This window comes from Geotrypetes seraphini, chromosome 14, assembly GCF_902459505.1.
Source record: "Geotrypetes seraphini chromosome 14, aGeoSer1.1, whole genome shotgun sequence".
NCBI lineage: Eukaryota > Metazoa > Chordata > Amphibia > Gymnophiona > Dermophiidae > Geotrypetes > Geotrypetes seraphini.
In genome coordinates this window covers 75,365,908-75,383,343 of record NC_047097.1, presented here as the reverse complement: position 1 = coordinate 75,383,343, position 17,436 = coordinate 75,365,908, and the positions used below count along the sequence as shown (strand labels likewise).

The following is a 17,436-nucleotide window of genomic DNA, read 5'->3' as shown; positions in this document are numbered from 1 at the left end:
AAGTCAAAGCGACTATGAAAAGGCTGTTAGAAATTGGAGCCTTCAGCTGGTGCCAGATGCAGGCTCAGGCAGATACTTGATATACTTTATCATGCCCAAGAGACTCTCAGATTGGAGACCAATCTTGGATCTCATGTTGGTCAATGCAGCATTAAAGGTTTATAGTTTATTCAATTTTTGATTAAACGCTTTTTCGTTTCTTCAAAGCGTTGTACAGAATAAAAATAACTTTACAGATAAAAAATAAAACATTTAATACAAACTTTTAAGATCGACATGACTGACGTATTAGGTAATTATAGACAGGCATACAATAGACACGATTGGTAAAGGGGGTAAGAAATACAATTGATAAAATAAAAATAAGAAACATTTAAGGTAAACACAAAAGGAATTAGGGGGAAGGGTATAAAGTAAAAACTAGTATTAATGATTTGATGTCTGAAATGTGCCTCTTTATTTTTTTTTTTTTTTTCAGTTAAAAGCTTCGTTAAAAAGGAAACATTTTAAGTTACTTTTAAATTTTTTTAAGTTTTTTTCCATTTTTAAATATAGTGGAAGAGTGTTCCAGATCGTTGGGGCTGTGACTGAAAAAATTGAGGTACGGCGTGTGCCGATATTTTTTAGGGAAGGAATGTTGAGGTTAAATTGAGATGTGGACCTTAAGGATCTTGGTGGGTCGTATGGGATCAGTAATCTGTCTATGAAGGCTGGGGCATTTGACTGCAGAGTTCCGAATGTTAAAAGGGCGATTTTATATGTTACTCTTTGTGAGACTGGCAACCAATGGGCATTTTGAAGAAGAGGGGTTACGTGATCATACTTCTTTGCTCCTGAAATTATCTTAATAGCAGTATTTTGAATCAACTGCAAACGTTCCCAGGTTCCAGATGGAAACGGTGAGATCGGTCATCACCTTGGTAGCTCCAAGCGAATTTTTGGCCTTGCTGGATTTCACAAGGCTTACCTTCATATACCCATATTCCCAGACCACAGGAGGTGTCTCAGGTTCTATGTGCTAGAGAGCCATTTTCAGTTCTTGGCGCTGCCCTTCAGTGCCTTGCAAATTTACTATAGTAATGATGGTGGCAGCAGCACATATGCGCAAATCAGGCATTCAAGTTCATCCGTGCTTGGACGATTGACTAATCAGAGCGCTGTCCAAAATGGAATGTCACCAGGCAGTGCTTCAGACAGTCTAATCTAATTTAAACTTAAGTTTGTATACCGCATCATCTCCTGAAAGGAGCTTGATTCAGTTAACAAATAAGTAGCTGACAAAATTAGTGGTAATTGACTTGAGTATAAAGATATAATTCATGAATTCCCGCCATCTAATGGGAATTATTTATATAGAACTTGAGTGCAAACAGGAGAAACTGCCCTCACAATGGTGAACAGCGATCACAACAACAAAGGTTACCAATTGGTGATCGGTCTCTTTATTGTTAAACAGACTCGACACAATTGTGCTTCGGCCTGCCTCAGGAGTCTTATGTTTAATTTGATCATGAAATTTCCAAGAAAACCTCAATGCATGCTGCAGCTCTTCCAAACGGTGTCTGCTGTGCTGCTTCTTCATTTTAACGTGCACCACAGCAGACGCTGTTTGTAAGAGCTGCAGCATGCATTGAGATTTTCTTGGAAATTGCCTGATCAAATTCAACACATAGGCTGAAACACGATCGTGTCGAGTCTATTTACCAATAAAGAGACTGAACACCAATTGGTCACCTTTGTTGTTGTGATTGCTGAATTATTTATATACCCTAAGACCATTGTCCTAATATCGCTGGAATAAGAGTTTTCATAGACTTCCGAAAGGTCTAATAACAGATGGAATTTAATTCCAGATCTCTGTGTGTGTGTGTGTATATATATATATATATGCAAATGGGATCAGATGGGGCTGAGCTCGCACAGGCGGGGACAATTTTATTCCCTGCGTCATTCTCTAATCTAGAGGCCTTCCTCTCCACATAGAATCTTGGGTGATCTGATGCAGAAGCCAGTCTTTTCAGCTGGAGTGCAGGGTTATCCAGTATAAGGGCGTTGATTGTTTTTATAGAGGGCATGGTCCATCAACAGATTAGAGTTCAGAGCCATTTGGTTGGCCCTACAGTTCTTCCAGGTGAAGCTGAAGGGCAAAGCAGTCAGGGTCTTCTCTGACAATGCCACAGCCATGGCGTACGTCAACAAGACAAGGGGAACAAAGAGTGCTTTGCTACAGGTGGAGACCCAATTGCTGTTTGACTGGGCAGAGGCCTATCTGCAGGCCATCACAATGGCTCATGTAGCGGGAGTGGGCAATGTGCAGGCTGGGGGGGCATCCAACAACATTTGATCTCATTGCATAAGCAGACAACAAGAAAGCTCGTTTCTTCAGTCGAAGGTCAAAGCCAGTAAACAGGCTCCTGTGTCCCCCACCCCCCCAATGGCTGATAGATTATACTGTGTATGATTCGGCCTATTGAGGTGTGGTAATCCTGGTGGCCCTGGATTGGTCTTGATACGCATTAGAGAATGACATGGAGATAAAATTTGTCCAAGCTCGGTCCCCATCATTGCAAACCATCTGATCCCATCTGCATAAGCCTCAAATACTGTGTTTTTCGGACCATAAGACACACCAGACCATAAGACGCACCCACCTGTAGAGGAGGAAAAACCCAAGAAAAAAAATTTGGTTCTGAATTTTTTTTTCTTGGTTTTTCCTCCTCTACACGTAGGTGCGTCTGGTGGTATGAGATGCTTTAGGGACATGTGGGTGATGCAGGAGCATGCATCAGGGCAGTGTTTGAGCACTGGAAGTGCAGGAGTTTGTGGCTTTGGAGCTGAACATCTCAAGAGTAAAGGGCTTTCTGCAGCCTTTGTTACTTGCTGCTGGCTTCCCTCTATAAAGAAGGTTCCTTTGCTTCAGGGCCTCAGACACCCCCCCCCGTGCTACAACCTCCATGACACTCCCCCTACCGGGCCCAGTGAAGCAGCCCATCCCCCTTTCTGCTGCAGAGCCTAGAGTCCTGGCCGTGCTCCAGGGAGGGGGAGGCCGCGGTGCCCCTGTAACTAACCGTTGTAGTAGGAGTAGACCACCTTCTTCCCTTCGCCCTGACTATATGCCATGGAGCCGGCAGAGGAGCAACGAGTCGGAGAGCGGGAACGGATGTGGAGAGGGGGTGGGGCTGGGATCTAGGAGCAAACTTAACCCGCGGCAGAGGGTGGAGCAGGAAGAGCGAGGAGCGCGCACAAAGAAACAAACAGGGTGGGGTACTAGATGAGTGAGACGGGGCTATGTGGATCCTGGCTGAGGAAGGGGCGGGGCTAAGAAGCACGAGGAAGCAGTGTGTATGCAGCTGCTGCCATAGAGAACAGCGTAAGATCAGGCAGGCGGCGCACTCTACATCAAGAAAGGGCAGTCATCCAGTGAGGGAGGAGCAAGGAGCATGGAAAGCTCCTGCCAAGACCGCGCTGGACCACCGGCATTTACAAAAAGGTACTGGGGTGGGTGTGTTAAAAAAAAAATTATATTCGGTACATAAGACGCATCCCCTTTTCCACCTCCTTTTTTTTCACAGAAAAGGTGGTGAATGTGTGGAATGGCCTCCTGGTAGATGTGGTAGAGCCAAAAAAGTGTATCGGAATTCAAGAAAACATAGGACCCGTTTCGCCTTGTCATCGGCTTCTTCAGGGGTCTTAATCTTAGGCTGCAACAATGGGCAGCTTTTCTCCTCGATTAATAAGTGCCCGTTGGGCACAATAAATTGCAACATTCTACAACAGAAGGCATTATGAGATAAGTGCCGTTTTTGGTTTCATTAGCACGTTAGCACTTTGTTTTGGGTTTATTGCACAAAGCATTTGCACTTTCTAATATAATATATAGAACTCAATGAATGATATCTCTGACCTGTGTAAACTGTTAAGAAAAATTGAATATGATTTAACAGTACAGGTATCTGAGAGTTCTATAATATATCGTAGATATTATATGCACAAGTCCTTTGTTTTTGTTGATCATACTATGAGCTGCACAAGTGCTAGTGCCAGTTGCACATGTTGCCCTGTTGGGTAGTTATTAACTCTTATTTACTATTGCAGAGCAGATTGAAATTATCTGGATTGAGGAGGTCCCCTCTCGCTTTGGTACAGACTGAGAAGAGGGGGCACTGCCCATAGAGACGAGTGGCGGAAAGAAGAAAATGTCTTATGCAAGCAACTTGTGAGTTGAGGTGCTTAACTCATCCATATGGAATCATATGCTGTTCTCCAGGAAAGAGGATTATTGATGTAAAAACCTAATCCTTCTATGCCATCCTGTATAATAGCTATTACCTTTGAATTGCATAGGATCACTCTCCTAGCTGAATGCCTCATCCAGGTGATAGCTGTGCCCTGTGTGAAGTTTGGCTACCTTGTTTGCTCCCTTATTTTTGCAAATTCCGTTCATTTTGAAAGCATAAGGCTCCTGGGGGTTGCACTACAAATGCTACAATGGCTTTGGACCTTGAGTCTCTTATGTGTTGGCCCTGCCCTAGTTTGTGGGTAGTAAGAACCAAACTTGAGCCACAAAGGTTGATCCAAACACCTTTTAAGCAGCAACAGTGTGTACTGTGAGAGAGAGAGAGAGGATTTTGACTATATCTGGTTCATATTTTTCCCTTGAAGCAGCCCAAATTAGGGCAAAACAGCTAAAGGTGTTTGGATTATCTTTTTTGTGGCTTGGTCTGCCATTTGTTTCTTGCCACTCTGGCCCTTGTGGACCGACTGCCCACTTGTTTTCTTGGACTGTCCTAGGCTGGCTGGAGTACCTGGGAATGAAAGAGGGTTGCCTGTGAATTTGATGTTCTGAAGTACCTCTCTCCTCTCTAGCTCTTTTATCTTCCTGCAAAGAAGAACGTGGATTCTGTTTTGGATGATTATGCAAATTACAAGAAATCCCGCGGAAACACTGATAACAAGTATGTAGCATGTTGCAATGGAGGGGTGCGTGAGTTTTGCCATGTTGTACCTAGCTTGGCCTTTATTCTCAGTGGATTTTATTGTGAGGCTGACTTGTAGGATTGTGTTAATAGTCAGCTGGTAGCAGTTGGTGATTGATTTATTTTTATGGCCACTGCTGGTTTTATGCCTGGTGGTTCAGTGCTGAGCCATGTCTGACACCAGCATTAAATATCTGGGTATGTGTGGGTGGACCACAGTTAACTGGATAATTGCCAATATTCATTTTTTAACTGATTATGTTAAACCAGGCATTGATGATAGGACTGCAATTTATGTGGTCCTGTTTGACAGTTAACAGGTTAAGGGCTGAATATCGGCAATTATCCGGGTAAGTGCTGACTCCACCCCCGCACTGCCTACAAAATAACTGGCTTTTATTTTCACAGTTGAGAGGAGATATTTGGCAAGTACTGTTGAATATCCCAGATAAATGGATTCAGTAGAGGCAGGTCTTGTCAGACAAATTTGATCAATTTCTTTGACTGGGTGACCAGAGAATTGGATAGAGGGAGAGTGCTAGATGTGGTGTATTTAGATTTTAGCAAAGCCTTTGACAGTGTTCCACACAGACGTCTAATAAAGAAACTGAGTTCTCTCAGGATGGGCCCCAAAATGACAGACTGGAAGGCAACAGAGGGTAGTGGTCAATGGAGATTGACCACCACCCTGGCATAGGGATGTTACTTACCAGTGGTGTGCCTCAAGGTTCAGTTTTAGCATATAAGATAAGATTTACCTCTTTGCAGATGATACCAAAATCTGCAATAGAGTAGATAACCCGGATGGTGTGACTAACATGAAGAAAGACCTAGTGAAGCTTGAAGAATGGTCTGAAATTTGCCAGCTAAAATTTAATGCTAAGAAATGCAAGGTCATGCATTTCGGCTGCAAAAACCCAAGTGAAGGGTACAGTTTAGAGGGGTGAAGATTTATTTTATTTTTTATTTATTTAAAAATGCAAGCAATTATAAAAATAGCAAGTACAAAAACTCCACAGTTAAATATACAAAGGAAGGGAGCCCATTCAAAATTCTGGTCACTTTTTTTAAAAGACAAATCTTTTTATAATCAAAAAGAGAATTCCCCCTCAAACTTTAAAGCAAACATACAGTACACCACAGAGTGGAATACAGTGCAGCAAATGAATATATTAATAACAATGCAGTGCAAATTAACTCGTAACCTTGACTAGCGTTTGTTGCCAAAAATGAGGCCCAAATATTCTCCCACTTAGGGAAAGTTCTTTTGATAAAGCAATAAAGCGCTCCATATCACACAAATACCACAGCTTTGAAATGTGGAAAGCTAGAGATGGCACAGAACGCTGTATCCAGTGGCTTGCCAAGGTTAATCGAGCAACATGAAGAGCTTGGCACACCAAAAAAGATTGTGTGCGAGTGAGACATGGAGACTCTTTTTTGGGGAAAAAAAAATACATTATAGCTGGATGCCAAAGAATAGGACATCCAAGCCAACTCTGTAAGTGACTCTAAATAGCCCTCCAGAACACCCATGTCTTAGGGTAAGTCTACCAAAAGCAACCCCTCCAACAAGTGGAAGGAGCCCCTGAAACATAGGATGCAAACAAGCTGGGGTAAGATAACATATGTAGAATATCTTAGCATTTTTCTTATCAGATATTGACAATGTACATTTCACAAGTTTTTTTCAATGATTTTCTATTCATCTTTGCTCAAGGAAACCCCCCCATTCCCAATTAGTATGAAGTAGAGCAGAAGAAGAATGAGATCCCAAATATTTGTGCAAACAAGTAATAAGGCCTTTAGTTCCCATAAAATCTTCATATAAGGTAGAGTGGGGTGGGGGGGTGGGGTGAAGAATTTTTGTGCATGAAAGAGGAGTGGGACTTGGGTGTGATTGTATGTGATGATCTTAAGGTGGCCAAAAAGTTGAAAAAGCGATGGTGAAAGCTAGAAGGATGCATGGGTACATAGGGAAAGAAATAGCCAGTAGGAAAAAGGTGGTATTGATGCCCCGGTATAAGATTTTGGTGAGACCTTATTTAAAATATTGTGTAGCCTGTACCTTTAAAAATATGTAAACAGGATGAAGTTGGTCCAGACAGAGGAAGGCTATTAAAATGGTCGGTGGTCTTCATTATAAAGCATATGGGCTCAGACTTAAAGATCTCAATTTGTATACTTTGGATGAAAGGCAGGAGAGGGGAGATATGATACACATTTAAATATGCGCATGAAGCAAGTCTCTCTCAACTGAACGGAAACTTTGGAATGAGGGGGTATAGGATGAAGGTGAAAGGTAATAATAGACTAAGAAATAACCTCAAGAAATATTTTTTTCACAGAAAAGTTGATGAATGTGTGGAATGGCCTCCTGGTAGATGTGGTAGAGCCAAAAAAGTGTATCGGAATTCAAGAAAACATAGGACCCAATATCTTGCCACACTTGTACTGGATGGTCAGATGAGGAGCGATCTTGTGTCATGAAGCACAGGGGGTGGGGGGGGGAAAGAGCCATGGGCCACCCTTGGGTCATTTCACAGGTCAGAAGAGGCAGAAAGCTTGAGATCCAGGTTGTGAAGCCTGGTTACACATGTGAGCAGAGAGGATCTTTAGCGATAGTGGAATGAGGGGTAAAACTGAGAGAGGCAGCAATATATTGAGAGAAACTCGGTGTTACTTGAGAGATGAAAGAATATAGGAAATTATATTCTAAGTGCGTGACTGCAGTTATGGAACCAATTACCTGAGCAACCATAAGGGCTTGGTGATGATTGTTTCAAGATTTTGTTGAAAATATTTTTATTTAGGGAGGTATCTTGATTTTTTTTTTTTTTTTTTTTATTAAGCAATTGCTTTTTTAATGCATTTGTCTGTTATAAAATATGTAAGTTTGTTGGAATCCGCCTAGAAATGTTGATGGAGCAGAATATAAATGAAAAAATGTGTATATATTTTGATAGAACATCCGGAAGCCCTTTGTATATGACTTGTGTTATTGAGGCATACCTGTGTGTGTGAAACGTAAGTCTCGGTGATCATTGACTGGAGTGGTATCTAGCAGCATTGAACTGGGGGCTAGCTGCTCATCCAGGATGGGCCCTGCCAGCATTTGCTGGTGTTGCACATTAATGCTTTTTTTAAACATCTTGTTTTTGTTTCTTCTCACCCGTTTTGTTGTGTTTGCCAGAGAATATGCAGTGAATGAGGTGGTTGCTGGGATAAAGGAGTACTTTAACGTTATGCTGGGCACTCAACTGCTTTATAAATTTGAAAGACCACAGTATGCTGAAATCCTGGCAGATCATCCAGATGCCCCCATGTCCCAGATCTATGGAGCACCACATCTCCTCCGACTATTTGGTCAGTATTGGCATCGCCACCTTTTATGCAATGCCCATGTGTCCCTCTTGTCTTCCCTGCTGTAACACTTTTCATTGATGCCTGTCTGCTGTGGCATGAATTGCCCTGTTTCTTGGGCTTCATGATATATCGAGCAACTGTACAGCATCTCATGAAATTCCTGCTGCCAGCATTAAATGCAGGATTGAGACAAGTGAGAGAGGTGGGAAGAGACTGACACCAGATTGAGGGGATATGTGTGTTCTCTCATACTCTGATGTCTGACTACCAGTATTTCTTAGTAGCTGCATAGCTTGTAGGCTGAGTCACTGAAAAAGTGAAAGGAGCCCTCTACCCCACCCCACCCACCCACACAGACTGAAGGGGAGGTTAAAGCTAGAGTGGGGCTTCTTGGGTGGGAGGGTGGAACACGTTGCCTAAGAGATTTAACTGAGAAAGGGAATTGAGGCCAGAGGAGAGGAGATTACTGACCTATTCTTTTGAGAGAAGGAAATGGCCTACTGAAGATGAAAGGCAATTACCCTATACAAGGCTAAAAAATGACTGAAATTGAGGGAGAGGTGCAGATGGTGTGGGTTGAGAGGACACTGAGAAGGCTGGATCAGGAAGGGGACAAAAGAATAAGGACTGAGCAGGAAGAAAAGACTGGGGCTTGAGTAGGAGATGCATATACACACGTGCACAGTGTAACGACCATACTGCCTCCAATTTTTTTTTTAGAGGGAACGAACTGCATGTGTTCTTCTCCATCTCTCTCTTCAATCTGTGCAAAATTCTGCTACACGGTTTACAAGGGGGGTATTCAATAATTTATCTACCTCAGTAAGAAAGAGAAAAGTTTTCAAAACATTTTTGTTTTATTTTTCAGTATATTCCCTTGATAGCTCCAAACACTTCATCCACTTTTCCTGCAATGACTTTAATGCCTTTGAAAAGAATTCGTTCTGTTTGAGTTTCAAACCAGGGATGTCACAGCTTCCTTGATGTCTTCATCACTTGAAAACTGCTGTCCATGGAGGGTTCTTCAAAACTTGGAACAGGAAATAATCTGAGGGAGCCAGGTCAGGACTGTAGGGTGAATGGTTCAGCTGCTGAAACCCACATTCTTGGATTGGCAGTCTGTGATTGTCTTGACATGTGCACTGGTACATTGTTGTGAAGAAGCATCACGCTTCTGTGCGTTTTCCTCATCTTGATTGACTCCCGCAAAGCGATCATTGTGTGGCATAACTATCCCTGTTTATGGTTTTCTTGTGTGGCATAAGCTCCAGAAACGAAAGTCCTTCATCATGCCAGGAGACAGTTACCATGACTCTGCCTGCAGATTTTTCTGTCTTGAACTTTTTTAGGGTGGGGGATGACCTGTGCTTCCACTGCATTGACTCCATTTATGATTCAGGATCTCTGTGATAGACCCAAGTCTCATCTCCAGTCACCAAATGATGAAAAAAATTCATTTGGTCTTCATGGAGCATATCCAAGTTCTCCTAACAGCACTGGATCCTCATGGCCTGACATGGCATCAGCATTCTTGGAACCCATCTTGCACTAATCTTGGACATGCCCAGCTTTTCATGAATTATTTTCCAAACTGTACCTGCCGAGATGCCCATTTATTCAGCTATTCAGGAAACCTTAATTCGTTTGACTGAATTAAATGCTCGACTTTCTTACATATTTCTGTCGAAGTTGCTTCCAAAGGCCATCCAGTGTGAGGGTCATCTTCAATGGAATCTCTACCCCACTTAAAACTGCTTGCTTCAAAATTTTACTTTGTAGGATGATGGGGCAGACTCACTATAAACTGCAATCTGCATTCATGAATCGCTATTTCCCTTTTTGTGAGAAATTTCTACTATTGAATGGTGCTCCTGATCTAGCAGTTTCATACTTGATTCGCACGAGGACTCTCCTGACATCCTGTTTCTTGGAATATTACTCGCATTGAGCCACAACTGTGCAATAGTAACCTTGACATGTCACAACATGCATAGACTTGTTTCAACATGCAATCTACTTTCTTTCCATACTCGGGTAGATAAATTATTGAATGCCTCTCATATATTACGTGAGAGCCACTACGCTCACAGTAGCCCTCTCCAAGTCACTTCACTGACTCCTCATCCTTTTCCACATAGAGTTCAAACTCCTCTGCAACCTTTTAATCTCTCTCTCTCCACACCTCTCCTGCTATGCCCTCTCCTTCCCCCTGTGAACTCTAATCACTGGGCAAGTTCCTCCTATCTGTTCCCTTCTCCTCTACTGCCACCTTCAGACTCTGTCCCTTCTATCTTGTTGCACCGTATGCATGGAATAAACTGCCTCAGTCATTGTCAGGTGCTGTCTCTGACAGTATTCAAATCTAATCTAAAAGCCAACTTTTTTGATGCTGCTTTCAACTCCTAACTCCCACTCATAAAATTACCTATCATTCCCTCTACAAGAAACTCCCCAACCCCTATATGTCCTGTCTGTCCAATTAGATTGTAAGCTCTTCTGAGCAAGGACTGTATATTGCGTGTTGCTTGTAGAGGGCTGCATATGCTTTTAGTGCTATAGAAATAAGTAGTAGTAGTAGCAGCTGGTGCCTGCTGTCCCCTGGAAAAAGAGGATTGAAGGAACCTTCTAGTCCGCTCTTTTTTTGAGGGGGGGGAAGCGCCTTACTTGAAACATACGTGTGTAGATTTGTACTAGAAAAAGAGATTATGTACTTACCCTGGTAAGCTCTTTTCCAGTAAATAGGTGAGACATTCTAGACAGTAGGGTTATTTCCCTATAGCCGCGTGCTGCTGCAGAAGGAATCCACTCTGGATTTTTCACTCTGCCTCTGTTATACTTCAGTTAATACCCAAACAAGTAGAGCCACCCAACACACATGAAGTACAGGCACAACCAAATTGTACTTCTCAAAAAGTACATAAACTACTAGAATGTCTCACCTATTGCACTGGAAAAAGATTGCCCTAAGCTCTTTTCCAGTAGATAGGTGAGACATTCTAGATTCCCACCCTGTCCTTCCTGCGTCTGCCTACTTTTCAGTCTGTTTATGCTTCTGCATGCTGATTCTTAGATGCCTGTCTGCCCTTGAGGGCTGGGAAGAATTTGTGTGTGTGTGTGTATATACACACACACAAATTCTTAAGTAGGCAGACGCAGGAAGGACAGGGTGGGAATCTAGAATGTCTCACCTATCTACTGGAAAAGAGCTTAGGGCAATCTTTTTCCAGTGCAATAGGTGAGACATTCTAGACAGTAGAGATGTACAAAAGCAGTCCCCCAAAAAGCTAGGGCGGGCTTGCTGCACCGATCCTTAAGATCGAGGACCCAAAGGTGGAGTCCTGTCTTGCTGCCATGTCCTCTCTATAGAACTTGGCAAACATGTGAAGAGAAGACCATGTTGCCGCCCTGGAAATCTCTTCAGGAGAGACAGATCTAGCTTTGGCCCACGAAGAAACCACACCTGGTAGAATGCACCTTGACGGAAACAGGAGACTATTTCCCAGAAAGAATGTAGACTGACGAAATGGTCCTATGGATCCATCTGGAAATCATGGCCTTGGAAGCAGGAGCACCCTGCTTAACTGAATGAGTCAGCACAAACAAATGGTCAGAGAGATGAAACTCAGTGACCTCCAGATAACACAGAAGAACTCTGCACACATCCAGGTTCTTCAACTGGTCACTTCCTGATTAACATGGAAAGCCAAAACTACTTTCGGCAGGAAGGAAGGGACCGCCTGAAGGGAAGTCCCTGCCTCCAAGATATGGAGGAAAAGGTCCCTGCAAGACATGACACACCGAAGTAATGGCGACCAGAAAAAAGGTCTTAAGCGTCAAATCCAAGAGGGAAGCATCTTGAAGGGGCTCAAAAGGAGCCTTGGTAAGGCTAGATAACGTTAAGATCCCAGGAAGGGAAAGGATGGTTAGCTGGCGGTCTCTACGAAGATAGTATGGGAGTAATTGGCGGTCTGACATGAGTCCCTTTCAAGAATCTGGCGACATCCGGATGAGACACCAAGGAAGACCGATGCTCCGGGATCTAAATGAGGAGAGCCTGGCCACTTGGACCCAAAGAAAAGCCACAGAGGCCTTTATCCAAACCAGCCTGAAGAAAGGCGAGAATCAGCGAGATTGGAGCTGAATAAGGATCCACCTGGTCCTGGGAATACCAGTGTTGGGAGGCCATCCATGCCTTAGCAAAATCAGATACTGTGAATGACTTCTTAGACTTCAAAAGAGTATCGGCAACCAGGGCAGAATATCCTTCATGTACTAAGGCTGTGTGCTCAAGAGCCATGCCGTAAGAGCAAAGTGACCCAGATCCATGGATACGGACCCTGCTTGAGAAGGTCCGGATAGGCACTCACTCGAAGGCTGCGACCTTTTTCACAGATGCATCAGATCTGGGTATCATGGTCTGCAAGGTCAATCTGCAGTGACCAAAATGATGTGGCACGTATGAGCCACGATCCTCTGAATGACTCGGCCGAACATCGACCAAGGAGGAAAACATACAGGAGAATCTCATGAGGCACCAGAGTGTTGAGTCCCACGCTGCTGGGCTCGGGTTTTGATTGAAGAAGCGATCCGCTTTCTTTCTTCCCTTGGGTATGGAATGCCTCAGGGGACAGGGCCCACTCACCCGGATCCAATCTATCTGCTGAGGAAGTCTGCTTGAACGATGTCTATTCCCGCCACATGCGTTGCCATCAGCACTAGAAAATGACAGTCTACCCAAAGAAAAAGAAGGTGGGCTTCATAAGCCAGAGGAGTGCTCAAAAAGATATAAAAAGGATGGAATTGGCCCAAAAGAAGGCAACTAAAATGGTGTGTTGTATTCGTGATAAGGCGTATGGGGGGACAGACTTAGATCTCAATCTGTATACTTTAGAGGAAAGGCGGGAGAGGGGAGATATGATAGTTGTTTAAATACCTACATAATATAAATGTGCATGAGTCGAGTCTCTTCCATTTGAAAGGGAACTCTGCAATGAGAGGGCATAGGATGAAGTTAGGTGATAGGCTCCATAGTAATCTGAGGAAACCCTTTTTTACAGAAAGGGTGGTAGATGCGGGGAACAGTCTCCCAGAAGAGGTGGTGGAAACAGACTGTCTGAATTTGAGGGCCTGGGATAGGCATGTGGGATCTCTCAGAGAGAGATAATGGTTACTGCAGATGGGCAGATTAGATGGGCCATTTGGCCTTTATCTGCTGTCATGTTTGTTTCTATGTTCCCGCTGAGCGTTATCTGCTTCTTTTTTACTCTGCACCAATGATTTTTTTTTCTTCAACGGATTTTCCACTGTTTGGCGATATGCCACATACCAAAGGAAAGGGACTTGTTTGGGGGATGTCCTCACTGGCCCGAACGATCCCGATGGTGCAGCAAAAGATTGAAAAATATGCCACCAGGAGTACAGCAATTGTGGAGATTGAAGGAAAGAGTCAAGCGTTAGACAGATTGGAAGGAGCAATTCAGTATATTGATTCACAAGTCAGCCTCTCTTCCCCAGAGCCGTCTCCCCCACAATGTCGTGCATCGAACGGAGCACACGCAGAAACAGCAGCTGATTGGAGAGCGTTTGACTGAGGTCCCGGGTGAGGGCGGTGCACCAAAAGTGAAATGCCAGGAATTGAAGATCAGAGAAGAAACGGGAACAGTAGTTTCTATTCTATATGAAAAGCAATAACTCAGGTAGTTAAAGAGGCTTCGACTGAGGTAACCATTCTGCTTCAAGAAGTTGATATTTTGACTAAAACGGTGAAAGAGGTTAGAGAGGACACATCTACCAAAATGCAGCAAATTTCTCCTGATGATCAAGTTTTACAAGATTTTAAAAATACTGTCATAAAAGTATCAAACGTACCTGCAAAGAAAAACAGATGGAAAACTATAATAGGAGACTGAATTTTGAATTTTCCACATGATTTAGCTACTTCTCCTTTGGAAATGTTCAGGAAATACCTGACTGAAATATCATTTTCCTCTGATATGATTCCACCATTAAACAAGTTTATTACTTGAACTTAGTAAAGAAGAGTGTACAAAATGAGAGTATGACAGCAGCTATTGAACATGAGAAATTGGATTTAAATAATATTTCTGAAATTTTGGAAGACTTTGTATCTGATGATATATCCAGATCAACATTAATAGCCTCCTTCGTATTTGAACAAGATTTGAATAATGTATTAAAATTATATTTTTGTAATTTGAAAGTTTCTTTTCTAGGCCAAAGGGTCTGGATTTATCCTGATGTTACTAAGATAATAGAAGATCGAAGAAGAATTTTCCTATCATTTAGGCAAGAGACGGTTAACCTTGGTGCCACATTTCGCTTATGTTACCCATGCAAATGTTTGGTAAAGTTTGGAGGTTTAAATACATATTCTGTGATCCAGAACAGTTAAATGTCTTTATAGATCTAAAGAAGATTAATAAGGATTAAGATGGAGTATGTAGTAGTATATGCTGTATTAGTGTCAGGGCCATAGTGCTGCTTTTATTTTCTTTTTGAAAGATCTCCTTCAGTATTCTATTCTCCCCCTGACTGTGCAGCGCTGCCTGTGTCTGGTAGCACTATAGAAATAATTAGTAGTAATAGTATGAAAAGTTCTTTAAAAATTGTAGCAGAAATCCTCGCCCTACAATTACCCTTCACTCACCTGCTGATCTGCATCCTCAAGCCTTCTTTGCCCCCCTATATTACATGATGGCAGCTGTCATGGTGCCAACACCTTTGCTTTCTTGTGTGCTTGTTGTGGTTGTGCAGCTCTGTTTCAGCAATGTACCATGTCATTCAGAACATAAGAATTGCCGCTGCTCGGTTAGACCAGTGGTCCATTGTGCCCAGCAGTCTGCTCCCGCGATGGCCCCTTAGGTCAAGACCAGTACCCTAACTGAGACTAGCCTTACGTGCGTATGTTCTGGTTCAGCAGAAACTTGTCTAACTTCGTCTTGAATCTCTGGAGGGTGTTTTCCCCTATAACAGCCTCCGGAAGAGCATTCCAGTTTTCTACCACTCTGGGTGAAGAAGAACTTCCTTACGTTTGTACAGAATCTATTCCCTTTTAACTTTAGAGAGTGCCCTTTCGTTCTCTCTACCTTGGAGAGGGTGAACAACCTGTCTTTATCTACTAAGTCTATTCCCTTCAATATCTTGAATGTTTCTATCATGTTCCCTCTCAGTCTTCTCTTTTCAAGGGCGAAGAGGCCCAGTTTCTCTAATCTCTCGCTGTACGAAAGAGGAAAGCAGAGGCACTAGCACTGTGCAGTTGGGGGGTGGGAGGGGACACAATGCTCCTGCTGGTGTCCTCTGATGTAAGATAGAGCCAGCAATTCTTTAGGGAATAAAAAAGTATAAATCTCTGCTGCCACATAATAGCAGAGAGAGATGCTTCATGCTCAGACAAATCTGAAGCAGATATCTGGACTTTGAGGAAGGGCTTGTGATAGGCTAGGAGCAGGGAAAGTCCTGCAGGTGACACTCTGCTTTTCTGTTTTTTTTTCCTGGAACAGTACGAATTGGTGCTATGTTGGCTTACACGCCCCTGGATGAGAAGAGCCTCGCTTTATTACTCAACTATCTGCATGATTTTCTGAAGTGAGTACAGCTGTATGTCTTGAATCAAACTGTCTGGGGAAGTCAAGAAAGGGGCACGTAGCATTCACCTTGATAATCCACTCTTATTGGTTTAGGTTTTCTTGCCAATTGAAAGAGGTGTGGAGAAATGTTAGTGACACTATATTCCTATTCACACAGTCTTATACTGCCTTTCCTTCACTCAGGTACCTTGCGAAGAATGCATCAACACTGTTCAGTTCCAGTGATTATGAAGTGGCTCCACCAGAATACCACAGGAAAGCAGTATAGCATTATACCACAACAGAGCATGGTGGGAGCCCCGAATGCCTCAGACTGCCGAGAGTGGATGTGTCCGAGAAGTGCTTCTGGTCTGTTCCAGAACGGGCGAGTGGTATCAGGCAGTGGTGATGTGGGAAGATGCTATTACTGGACAGGACCACTGCTAGCCATGTCTAGAATTTAGACATGAAATGTGAAGGCCCAGTCCCCTGCCCTGGATTAATACCCACAGAAACTTAACCGTCCAGCTCCTTGTAACTACCAAGTTGGTCCCTTGTGCTTGACGTCTGCATGTTATGTGAACCCCTGTGTTGGTAGACGGCTCGTGTTGAAGTTTTAGTTGTGTATGCTCCCACTGCATGCTTGGGTAGTGAGAGCCTTTTGTTGCCGAGCTCTGGGAAAGACGACATTTCTAGAGTTTGCCACGTTCAAAATAAAATCCCTTATGATGATCCAGCCTCTGGTAGCCTGTGTTGAACTTCCACTACCAATGCTCATCTCGGAACACAAATGAAAAGTGTAGCTGATCCATCTGGATTCTTGCTTATTGTACAGATTATGAAAGCAGATAGCAAGCACACAACTCTTTCGAGTCTCTGCCCATATTGCACTGCTGCAGACTGCATGGAATATTTGACTTTTTATACCCCTTCCTAGAAATTTTCTGTACTTATCCCAGGCTTTACCCCTCATAACATAAATCTTCATTTGTATCTCATACCACCTTCCAGTTTGATGTAACAAGATAAGAGAACGGTACAATAATAGTGAATTACAATTCAATACAATATCATGCCACATCAGTTAACCATAAGTTATAAAGTAGAAATAAAGGCCATAAAAGACAAATAGGTTTTTAACGTTTTCTGTAATATGAATAGAAAATGGAAGAAAAATAGCAAGTAAAAAAGTGAGGTACAACATCCAAGAGTCCTTCAATTGAATCTCTTTCTTCTGCTCTACTATCGGACTGGTTCTCCCCCATCACAACTAACCATCTCCCATGTTTTTAATATATATGTCAATTGTAAGCTGCCCAGAATGGTAGATGGTGTGTGGTAGACATTTTTTAAATAAATCAATGAGAGTTGCCATACTGAGGCAGACTGTAGGTCCATTAAGCCCAGTAATTTGTTTCCAACAGTGGCCAATCCTGGCAAGATCCCAAAGAGTAAAACAGATGCTGTTTATCCTAGAAATAAGCAGTAGATTTTTCCCAAGTCCATCT

The 17,436-nt window shown here is 42.9% G+C and overlaps 1 protein-coding gene across 3 annotated transcripts in view; it reads left to right on the top strand.

Moving 5' to 3' along the window:
* Positions 1-16,664, top strand: part of MORF4L1 (mortality factor 4 like 1) — a 56,138-nt gene extending 39,474 nt beyond the window's left edge. For all 3 annotated transcript variants that reach the window (XM_033920401.1, XM_033920402.1, XM_033920403.1), the window contains 4 exons: positions 4,867-4,955; positions 8,170-8,342; positions 15,863-15,947; positions 16,133-16,664. In XM_033920401.1, the coding sequence (XP_033776292.1) occupies positions 4,867-4,955; positions 8,170-8,342; positions 15,863-15,947; positions 16,133-16,217 (432 nt within the window). In that variant the 3' untranslated portion in view covers positions 16,218-16,664. The remainder of the gene's footprint in view (positions 1-4,866; positions 4,956-8,169; positions 8,343-15,862; positions 15,948-16,132) is intronic.
* Positions 16,665-17,436: the final 772 nt, after the last annotated feature.